The 12117-nt window shown below is 37.0% G+C and overlaps 1 protein-coding gene across 1 annotated transcript; it reads left to right on the top strand.

Moving 5' to 3' along the window:
* Positions 1–5347: 5347 nt before the first annotated feature.
* LOC116861542 (olfactory receptor 5V1-like) lies at positions 5348–10477 on the top strand. Its single transcript, XM_032848186.1, has 2 exons — positions 5348–5390; positions 9516–10477. The coding sequence occupies exons 1-2, from the start codon at positions 5348–5350 to the stop codon at positions 10475–10477; spliced, it is 1005 nt and encodes a 334-aa protein (XP_032704077.1).
* Positions 10478–12117: the final 1640 nt, after the last annotated feature.

Genomic DNA, 12117 nt, shown 5'->3' with positions numbered 1-12117 from the left:
GCTGCACCAACTTGCATTCCCACCAAAAGTTTAAGAGGGTTCCCCTTTCTCCACATCCTCTCCACTTGTTGTTTACTGTCTTGTTAATTTTGGCCATTCTAACTGGTGTAAGTGGTATCTCAAAGTTTTGATTTGAATCTCCCTGATGGCTAATGATGATGAACATTTTTTCAAGTGTCTATCAGCCATTTGTATGTCTTCTTTGAAGAAGTGTCTGTTCATGTCTTCTGCCTATTTTTTGATGTGATTATCTGTTTTGTGTGTGTTGAGTTTGAGTTCTTTATAGATCTTGGATATCAGCCCCTTGTCTGTAGTGTCATTTGAGAACATCTTCTCCCATTCTGTGGGTTGCCTCTTTGTTTTGTTGACTGTTTCCTTTGCTGTGCAGAAGCTTTTGATCTTGAAGTCCCAAAAGTTCATTTTTGCTTTTGTTTCCTTTGCCTTTGGAGACATATCTTGAAAGAAGTTGCTGTGGCCAATGTCAAAGAAGCTACTGCCTATGTTCTCCTCTAGAATTCTGATGGATTCCTGCCTCACGTTGAGGTCTTTTATCCATTTAGAGTTTATCTTTGTATATGGTATAAGAGAATGGTCGACTTTCATTCCTCTACACATAGCTGTCCAATTTTCCCAGCACCACTTATTGAAGAGACTGTCTTTTTTCCACTGTATATTTTTTTTCCTGCTTTGTTGAAGATTATTTGACCATAGAGTTGAGGGTCCATATCTGGGCTCTGTACTCTGTTCCACTGGTCTATTTGTCTGTTTTTGTGCCAGTGCCATGCTGACTTGGTGATCACCACTTTTTAGTAATGCTTGAAATCAGGCAACGTGATGCCCCCAATTTTGCTTTTCTTTTTCAACATTTCCTTAGCAATTCAGGGTCTCTTCTGGTTCCATACAAATTTTAGGATTGTTTGTTCCACCTCTAGAACACATCAATGAAACTGAATCAGTTATTTTGTATCCTTTAGGTAAATACCTTGGAGATCAGTTGCTGGGTCACTGGGTAGTCCTATTTTTAACTTTTTGAGGAATCTCTACACTGTTTTCCAGAGTGGCTGCACCAGCTTGCATTCCCACCAACAGTACAAGAGGATTTCCCCTTTCTCTGCATCCTTGCCAACACCTGTTATTTCCTATGTTGTTAATTTTAACCATTCTGACTGATGTGAGGTGATACTTCATTGTCATTTTGATTTGTATTTCTCTGATGATGATTGACTGTTGAACATCTTTTCATGTATACATCAATCTCTAAAAAGGGTTGTCATATCTATCTTTTTGATATCAAGTGTTCAAAAATATATGTCACTGATTTTTAATGACATTTCTAATCCACTCTCTCCTCTCCCCAGACCTGCTATATCTCATTTTCCCCCTGTTTTAATGATCCCTGCCTGCCCAAACTGATTCAGTGTCCTCACCATCCATTAACCACGAAATACTTCAGACACAGTTCCTTCTCTATGAACTATTGCTTCAGGCATTTTCTCCAAGCTCTAAAACTATATCTTTAGTTACAGAATATGTCATTTTGCTCTGGTTTTAGTTCTCAGACTACTTTTCTGAACTAAACAAAGGTGTTTTAACCTAAGATGCATGACCTCTTAGGGACTGTAAGGATGGGTTTCACAATTTACAACTGTATAAAGATCCTGAGCACGTGTTTGCATGCGTTTTCTGGATCCACAGATTTTTATCAGTTCCTCAAAGCTGATGCCTCTCTAAAATTCAGGCTGTTACCCTCAAGGTGTCCTGTTTCAGTCTGTTCTAACCTAGAAAGTGGTCTATGGGCCATTATTGATACTCTACAATCATTCCTGCCCATTTACACACCAAAGCTTGGCTTCCAGGCAGGCACCTGAGCTCTCTGCTGCCCCATGGCTGGAGAGAGGATATTTTCTGAGGCCTCTGTTGTAGGAGCACTAAGTTTTGTCCCCAAGGACCTTCAGAAAGACATACCTGACACAACTTTATACAGCCTATACTGTACCCCACCTCCTCTGGTGTAGCTAATGAGGTTATGCTTGAAGTAAAATCACCAAGCTACACAGTGCCTGGCTGGGTCAGTCAGTAGAGCATGCAACTCTTGATCTCAGGGCTGTGAGTTTGGGCCCCACATCAGGGGTAGAGTTTACTTTAAAATAAAAACTACCAGACTACATAGAACTAACCTGTTAGAACTTGGCAGCACCCAACTAGTTTGCTCCCCTCCACTCCTTGCAACATAGTAGGAATCATTGGACATAAGAGATGGAGCTAACGGTGAAGGCTTTTAGAAGAACTCAGAATCCAACAGCTTTCCTACCACTGGTAGCAATGGAGCTCTACAAAGTTCACTATGTCCCAGAGATCCCTGGGTCCTTTCTTCTGATTCACTAGACAACCCAAATACTCTGAGCTTGTTTTCCTTTGGTTGGACAGGCCAAATGTTAGTCTATTTTGCTTGAGATTTCTGCCACCAGTGTTGCCTGGGATGCCAAACTGCAATCCTGTTATCCATGGGACAGTATCTTCAGACATGTTTCCACCCCCCCTCAAAATATATGTATGTGTTTGTGGCAATCACAATCATTCTTCCAAAGAAAACATTTCAAAGAATGTGCCTTGATATGATTTGTAAAAAGTGATGTGTACTTAACTATTATTGTGGTAGAGAAGAAGTAGAGATACACAAAAATGAGAAAAGTTTAAAGTCTTAGTGACTTAAAAAATATTTAGACCTGGTTCTGACCAATCCTGAAATGAAAATTTTATTGAAAAATTCCTCTTGCTTTTTCTCTTTCCTTACCTTATTTTTAAAATTGAATTATAATTCATATTTAGTAAAATGCACAAAATCTTAAGTGTACAGGTATATATATATATATATATATATATATATATATATATATATAAATTTTATTTATTCAAGAGAGGGAGAGATCATAAGTAAGGGGAAAGTTAGAGGAGAGGAAGAAGCAGACTCCTCACTGAGCTGGAAGCCCAACATGGGGTTTGATTCAAAGGACCTGGAGATCATGACCTGAGCAGAAGACAGACACATAATCATCTAAGCCATGCAGATGTCCCAACCCCGGGTAATTCATGCTCCATTCCAGATAATACCACTCCCAGCCCACAGAAGTAACAACTATTCTCATTTAATACCATAGTTTGGTTTTTCTTATTTTTAAGATTCATTTAAAGGAAACATATATATTTTTTGTGTCTGGCTTCTTTCATTCAACACAACACTTTTTAGATTCATCAATGTTATTATGTGTATCAGTAATTTGTATGTTTTGTAAATAACTATGTAGCATTCCATTGTATGATATACCACAATTTGTTATCCACTTTTCTGTGATAAGCATACTGTTTGTTTGAGCTATTCTGCAAAAAGATTTTTTGAATATCCTCATACAAGTCTTTTGGTGAACTATACATCCATTTTCTTGAGACTAGGCTTAACAGTAGAAGTGTTGGGTCACAGAGAAATCACATGTTTAACTTTATTAGAAACTGCCATATAGTTTTCAAAAGTGGTTATATAGACTTTGAATTCAGCTTGGAGATTTAGTGAGCTACAAATCACGTTATTCCCATCATTACAACAGCAACAAAAATCAGGATAAAATGCAAATTAATGACTTTCCTTGAACCCATTAGGAAACTAAGTTTGCAAGGCAAACAACTAAAACAAAATCTGGAGAGAGAGGATACCACAAGAACACATGATTTTTTTAACTTAAGGCAGAAACCACTAAATACCTCATAAACTGATAAGAAGACTCAGTTTAAAATATTTAATATTTATTTGAGGTTAAGTATAGGCTAGCATAAGAGTGTGAAGTCCCTAAAGGTATAGACATAAGGTTTGCACCCACTTGCTTTCCCTTCTTGAACTCAACCAGATGCTTACAAGGAAGTATTCTTAGAAAGATTTCCTAATGATGCTATCTGAGGCCAAGCTGGGGTGGAGGGCAAATAATGGGGAAAAGGAGTAGCAGAAACTGTCAAAACCCCTCCAAGATCCATTTCTTGTATTTTTACTATAGAACAAAAGCTACAGTCTGTAAGGGCAAGAGCTATAAAAACTGCCACTTTAGGGTACTGTGGAAGCCCATTACAGCTCAGGAAGGGTATGGGGCAATAAAAGTTCTACTCCTTAGGGGTAGGGAGCAGGAATATATGCTAGGTCCAGCTTTACAGCTGGAGGAGAGCACAATCACTCATGGAGGCCATACTACCAAGACCCCGATTCACAGTACCTAAGATTAAGGGTTAACCAGAACATCAAAGAATACCTCATCCTTGTTTCCCACCAGCCTACTAATAACCATCAAGTAAAAATAACAGTGGATTACAGCTAGGAGATCTTGAAGAAATAGATTATCTCTAGAGAATAGGGAAAATGGAAAACACAAAGCTAAGAGAGAGCAGAAATGTGGGCACACCAGTCCCTACCCTAAAGACAAAGTATCATCAGAGTAATTTGAAGCCTGTAGTGCACTCAGGGTGACCATAGGAAAAAAAAGAGTCAAACTCAATCCAGCTGGTTACTAGATTAACCCTCACACTAAAGGTTTAGTATAAGGAAAGATATGTTCATTTCCAAGCCAATAAATTTATATTTCAGTATTTACTATTCTATATGCCTAGCTTTCAACAAAAAGGTATAATGCTTACCAAAAAAAAAAAAGAAAGAAAAAAATACATTCTGAAAAGACAGTGTTTATACTAATGTTTATATCAGAACCAGATGCAGATATGAGAGAGATATTAAAACTACCAGACAAGGAATTTAAGATGATGATTAATGGGTAGACATTTTAATAGAAAAAGTAAACAAAATACAAGATCAGACAGTTAATTTCAGCAAAGAGAAGGAATCTGTAAGTAATGATCAAGTGGAAACATGAGAAATAAAAAACATGACAATAAAGATGAAAATTGCCTTTAACAGTTTTATAAGTAGACTTGACACAGCTGAAGAAAGAATTGATGACCTTAAAGAGAGGTCTATAGAAATTATCCACATAAAAACACAAGGGGAAAAAAGGGAAAAAGAATGGAGCATCCAAGAGTTATGGCATAATATCAAACTGTTTAACATATACATTATTAGAATCCTGGAAGGAAGAGAGAGAATAAACAGAATATATAAGTGTGTGTGTGTTGAAGAAGCAATGGATGTGAATTTTCCAAAATTTTATGACAGATTGAGAAGTTCAAGAACACTAATCAGGATTAATACAAAGCAAAACCCTAGGCATATTATATCCAAACTGCTATAAGTAAATACAGAAAGGAAATTTTGCAGGCAGCTAGAGGGGGAAAAAACCCAACCTGACAAAGACCCATGAATAAGAATTACAGCAGACTTCTCATCAGAAAGTATGCAAGTAAGAAGACAGTAGTGTGGCATTTTTAAAGTGCTTTGAAAAACCTATCAACTCAAAAGATAGCCTTCAAATATTAAAAGAAATATACATTTTTTTTCAGACAAGCAAAAACTGAAGGGGTGCTTTGCCAGCAGACATACTGTAATAGAAATGTTAATTAAAGCTCTTCAGGGAAAAGGATTATGATCCAGTCAGAAACCTGGATCTTTATAAAAGGAGTTAAGTATTAAAAATGCATTAAATGAAGGTAAATGTAATAGGTTGAGTATAATTTCCCCAAAATTCACATATGTTGAGAACATCAGAATTTGACCTTATTTGGAAATAGTCTTTGAAGATGTAATTGTTTAAATTAATGTAATACTGATTTAGTGTGGGCCTTAAATTCCAAGACTGGTGTCCTTATAAGAAAAAGAAAGGACACACAGAGATACACACAGGGGAAAAGACCATGTGATAAGAGGCAAAGATTGAAGCCATGTAGCTACAAGCCAAGGAACACCAAGAATTTCCAGGAGACACTGGAAACTATGAAAGGGCAAAAAGTGATTCTTCCCTAGAGCCTTCAGAGGGAGGATGACCCTGCTGATCCCTTGACTTCAGACTTGTAAGCCTCCAGAATTGTGAGTGAATATTTTGGTTTGTTTGTTTCAAGTCATCAGGTTTGTGGTAACTTGTTATGACAACCATAGAAAAATAGAAAAACTCATTTTTATTTTTAATTCTCAAAATTGACATTTTAAATGAAAAATTGCAACAATGTAGTGTATGTTCATAACATATGTAAAAGTAAAATATGTGACTATGATAGCAAAAAGGGAGCAAGGGAGAAATTAGAAATACAAGGTTTTACAACCACACTGAAGTGGTATATAATATGAATGTAGACTCATATTATTTGCTATGTATTTTGTCATTCCTAGGGCAACATTCAGAAAAGTTTACCAAAAGGTAAAACAAAAAATATATAAATGCGATTTTAAAAAATCATAAAAAATGCTGACTTAAGCATACAGAGACAGAAAGAGAGAGAACAAGAAACAAGGAGTAAGTGAAACAAATAGATAACATTCTCCCTCTCTGCCCCCTTCTTCTGCCCCTGCCCCCTGCATGTGCACATGCTCTCGCTCTCTCTCTCAAATAAATAAGAACTTTAAAGAAATAGAAATCAAATCTCCAAGAAGATATAACAATCCTTAATGTGTCTATTTCTGAAAAGGAGCTTCAAATTACATGAGGCAAAAACTGATAGATGTGAAAGGAGAAATAGATAAATGCATAATTATAGTTGGAGACTTCAACTCTCCTTTCTCATTAACTAAGAGAACAAGTAAGCAGAATATTAGTAAGGATATAGATGACCTGAACAACAGTCAACTAACTTAATTTAATTAACATTTATAAAATAACCACCTCACAAAACCAGAATATACATTCTACTCAAGTGTACATGGAACATTTACTAAGATAGATAATATTCTAAACTATAAAAAATTTAAATTTAAAATAACAAATGGGGTACCTGGTTGCTCAGTTGGTTAAGCATCTGCCTTCAGCTCAGGTTATGATCCATGGATCAGGCTCCTGCTCAGTAGGGAGCCTGCTTCTCTCTCTCCCTGCCACTCCCTCTGCTTGTGTGCACTCTCTCTGCCTCTCTGTCAAATAAATAAAAATTTTTAAAAAATAATAATAAATGTCATACAAGACATAGTCTTTGAACATAATGAAATAACACTAACAGATATTTGGAAAAATCCCAAAATATTTAAATATTAATCAATATACTTTCTTTTTTTCTTTTTTTAAAAGATTTTATTTATTTATTTGACACAGAGAGAGAGACAGCTAGAGAAGGAACACAAACAGGGGGAGTGGGAAGTGGGGAAGCGGGCCTCCAGCTGAGCAGAGAGCCAGATGCAGGGCCCAATTCCAGGACCCTGGGCTGAGCTGAAGGCGGATGCTTAACGACTGAGCCACCCAGGTGCCCCCCTTTTTAAAATTTTTATAACAACTTTATTGAAATACAATTCACAAACCATGAAATCACCAATTTAAAGTGTATGATCCATTGATTTTTAGTCTATTCACAGTTGTACAACTCTCCCCATAACCACTACATAATTCCAGAACGTTTTCATCACCTAAAAACTATACATGTTAGCAGTCTCTCCCCCTACTCCCTGCCCCCAGCCCTGAGAAACCAGTAATCTTTTTGTCCTATAGATTTGCCTATTCTGGACATTTCATACTGGTGGAATTAAATAACATGTAGCCTTTATATACTTTCAAATAACTAATAGAACAAAAGCAAAGTCTTTAAGTGAAAAAATACTTGAACTGAATAAAAATTAAAACACAGTATATCAAAATTTGTGGGATACAACTGAAATAAGGTTTAGAGGGAAACTTATACCATTTAATACTTAGATTATGCTGAGTGAAATAAGTCAAGCAGAGAGAGTCAATTATCATATGGTTTCACTTGCTATGGAGCATAAGGAATAACACACAGGACATTGGGTGAAGGAGAGGAGAAGGGGGCTGGGGGAAATTGAAGGGGGAGATGAACCTTGAGAGACTGTGGACTCTCAGAAACAAACTAAGGGTTTTGGAAGGGAGGAGAGTGGGAGGTTGGGTGAGCCTGGTGGTGGGTATTATGGAGGGCATGCATTGCATGGAGCACTGGGTGTGATGCATAAACAATGAGTCTTGGAACACTGAAAAAATAAAGTTTAAAAAAAAAAAAAAGAAAGAAAGAAAAAAGCTTATGTCTAAAATCCTAACCCAATCTTCCACCTTGAGAAAGTAGGAAAAAAGAGTATGTTAAATTCAAAGCAAACAAAATAGATATATGTTACATCTGCTGTTTACTAGATGGAGACAATGGTTAAATTAGCTGAGTTCAGTTCCTTAGTTTCCTCATTGTAATCTGATATTAATGGTGCTCATGTTATGGTTGTTGGAAAAAGTAATATAATTCAAATCATGTGCCAGGCACATAATTATGTGCTCAATGCCCTTTACCAGTTTAGAAAGTCTATGTCTATCCCTACTCTACTGATAGTTTCTATCATGAATGGAAACTGAATTTTATCAAATGATTTTTCTGTCTTTATTAAGATAATAATGTACTTTCTTATTTAGTCTGTTAATGTGGTAAATTATATTGATTGGCCTTTTGAATATTGAACTAGCCTTGCATTGGAATGGATAATTTAACAGAAAATTGGCACTTATATTAATTACATTTTCAGAATATATGTAAAATTTGATTGAGGATAAATTTTGGATTACTAAAGTTTACTTTAATGAGGAAAATTACCTAAGTATATATGATTGTTTAAAATTTCTTATGTCTTATGAATCCTAAAAGGCAAATGTTCTCATTGAGAAAAATGAGATCAATTTACATAAAACTAATATAATTTTATTCTGAAGAAATCAGAGATGTTCACAGATAATTCTGTCTGAAAAATTTCATTCTAGCATTTATAATAGCAAAGGGAATGGAAGCAATCTAATAAATAATCATAAGGGAAATAGTAAATTTATTTTGTATGATAGAATAAAATGCATTTGTAGGAATTTGTGCTCCCAATATTTTAAGCCCATAAGTAGAGATCAAGATTCATATATAGAAAAAGAGACTAGAATGGAATACACTGAGCAATTGATTCTGTGAGTTGTTCTATTCTTTATTTCTTTCTACATTTTCTTAATTTTTCACAATTAAATTTTATTACTTAAAAAATAAAATATTTACCAAAAAAGAATTTAATGCAGTGAAGCATACAATGTTAGGAGGCAGATTTAGCAGATCCAGAACTAGATGAGCTTTAAGATAAGGACTATCAGTATATTGTAGGTTTTGACCAAATCTTCATTATTTTTTCACCCACCAGCAGTGATGTAAATCCATGGGCAGTCCCTGGGCCTGAATTGGCTGGATTTGTTGAGTGAGAAGTTGTGGTTTCTCTGAAGACTTTCCTACACACCTCCATCCACAGTCCAGACCATTCTATATCCAACATTATTTGATGTAACCTTGTAGGTTAACGTGCCAATTTAGGGTGCTCTTTGTACATTCTCATTATGGCTTTTCTTTTTTTCCTCATTGTTTTGTAGCTCTGACACCATTTGAAATGAACAATCAAACAGATGTAACAGAATTCATCTTCTTGGGATTTTCCAACCACCCCAAACTACAGGGTTTGTTTTTCCTGGTTTTCTCGATCATTTACCTGACAACACTTGCGGGGAACATGCTCATAATAACAGCCACTAGAATCAGTCTTGCTCTCCACACTCCAATGTATTATTTCCTCAGCAACCTGAGTTTCTTAGACATCTGCTATACATCCACCACCATTCCAGTCATGCTGGTGAACTTCTTCCGGGAGAAGAAGACCATTTCATATGAGGGCTGCCTTTCCCAGATTTTCTTCCTCGTGACATGTGCTGGCACTGAGGGTGTCTTATTGGCTGCTATGGCATATGACCGCTGTGTAGCCATTTGCCACCCTCTTCAATATCCAGTCCTCATGAGTGTGAAGGTCTGTGTTTTTTTGGTGACTGGGTCCTGGCTGTGTGGGCTGGTGAATTCTGTGACACACACGGTACTGGCAGCCACACTCACGCTCTGTGGACCCAACCAAATCAGCCACTTTCTCTGTGACATTCCACTGCTCCTGAAGCTCTCCTGCTCAGACACCTCTCTGAATGAATCTGTGCTCCATGTGGCCAGTGCCACCATTGGCCTGAGTCCCTGCCTGTTTACTGGAGTGTCCTACATACTCATCATCTCTGCCATTCTTAGGATTCCCTCTGCTCAGGGTAGGAGCAAGGCCTTCTCTACCTGTGCATCCCACCTTACCGTGGTTGTGGTCTTTTATGGAATGGCCAACTTCAACTATGACAGACCCAGAGAAGGTTACTCACTAGACATGGATATTCTGGTCTCTGTGCTCTTCTGTGTTATAACCCCTATGTTGAACCCCATCATATATAGCCTGAGAAACAAGGAGGTCAAGGGTGCCCTGAGGAAGCTGGCTGGAGGGTATGTGATTCCTGGCAATATTAGTGTCTAAATCAGCTGTCTTCCAAACAGGTATGAAAAATTTCTAAGATTTCCTTTTAACTTCTGCCTTCCTTTCTTTCCTTCCTTCCTTCCTTCCTCTTCTCCTTCTCCTCCTCCTCCTCTTCAGTTAGCCAACATATAGTACTTGGTGTTATAGGCATCTAAGGTATTTGTAAATCATAGTTTTAGAGTCCATATCCAGATCCTCAATTCCTACATACCAGCTCCTAAAATTCATCTTTCTCTCCTCTCTTTCCACAAGTACTCTATTTCCACTTTGCAAAGTCATGTTGGGTCAGATATTTTGTGTTAGTTCTCAGCACCATCTCAGTCCTTCTAAGTTCTCTCCACATCATAGGGGCTGAAATCCTGGAAAGGTTATTTCCCAGGCTCCCTTGACAACACAGGTTCCATTACAAATTTTGCAGTATAAGAATTATACACAAAAGATTAGGAAGAGAATATAGAAGAAATTGTCTTCTTCTGGATCTGGTAGCAGTGGCAGACTAGTACTGAACTGGCAGAAATGGATTTCTGGGTGACATTAGCTGGTGTTTACAGTCTTCTGTAACAGCTGTTCTTGAAACACAAGGTCACACAGGTATGAAATGAGTGTCTCTCTATAGGGAGTGTAGAGATTTTCATAAAAAGGGTAGTATAACCTTCCTTCCCCTTTTCTGTTCTCCCAACTTTTCCAACACTTTTATCACTTATTTCTTTTGTTTTGTTTTAATGATTTTTTAAAATTTATTTTCAGCGTAACAGTATTCATTGTTTTTGCACCACACCCAGTGCTCCATGCAGTCCGTGCCCTCTCTAATACCCACCACCTGGTTCCCCCAACCTCCCATCCCCCGACCTCTTCAAACCCTTCAGATTGTTTTTCAGAATCCATAGTCTCTCATTATCACTTATTTCTTGTGTTAAATTCCTCTAGGTTGAAATATTTACATTAGTTTTTTATTTCCTCTGTGAACACTTTATTTCCTCTGTTAGCTACAGCATTTTACATCAGAGTCATTCAAAGAAACTGACCCTCAGAGATGGAAGTCAAGGGGTGCCTGTGTGGCTCAGTTGGTTAAGCATCTGACTCTAAATTTTGGCTCAGGTCATGATCTCAGGGTTGTGGGATTGAGCCCCGTGTTGGGCTCTGTGCTAGGCATGGAACCTGCTTATGATTCTGTCTGCCCCACCTCCCTCTCTTAAAATTAAAAAAAGGTGGAAGTCTGGATTGTATATCTGATCTGATGAGTTTAAATATTTTGATGACATCATAGCCAAGGGAAAATGGGAAATCCAATCATTCATAGTGTGCAATGACAAAATAACTCCTTAAAATTATCAACATTGTCTGAAATAAAATGTCTATTGGAAACCTGACATTGAAATACCAAATTACTGCTACAATACTACAATTGACCTTTGTGGTGGAAATGAAGACTACAAAATTGTTTACTGACTGCATTACTGATTGCAATGGGAAGTTTATAGGAAGAAAATGACAGGCTCAGGCATTTAAATTCCTCACTCAAGGCAAGGTCCAACAACCAGGAAATCTTTTATCTCTCAAAACTGATGAGGCTTAATTCAGAACAAAAATCTGATTTTGTGGGTTGCATAATTACAAAGTAATTTGTAAATCCACAACTT

This window comes from Lontra canadensis, unplaced genomic scaffold (assembly GCF_010015895.1).
Source record: "Lontra canadensis isolate GAN:19392208 unplaced genomic scaffold, GSC_riverotter_1.0 scaffold200, whole genome shotgun sequence".
Classification (NCBI taxonomy): domain Eukaryota; kingdom Metazoa; phylum Chordata; class Mammalia; order Carnivora; family Mustelidae; genus Lontra; species Lontra canadensis.
The sequence above is the reverse complement of the archived record's forward strand: the minus strand, read 5'-3'. Positions and strand labels throughout refer to the sequence as shown.

What these genes read in the sequence shown, in the direction of transcription:
- LOC116861542 (XM_032848186.1), top strand. Translation starts at nt 5,348, where the DNA reads ATGAATAAGAATTACAGCAGACTTCTCATCAGAAAGTATGCAA. An exon ending in TCTCATCAGAAAGTATGCAA is followed by an intron (nt 5,391 to 9,515) that starts GTAAGAAGACAG and finishes ATTGTTTTGTAG; the next exon opens with CTCTGACACCATTTGAAATG.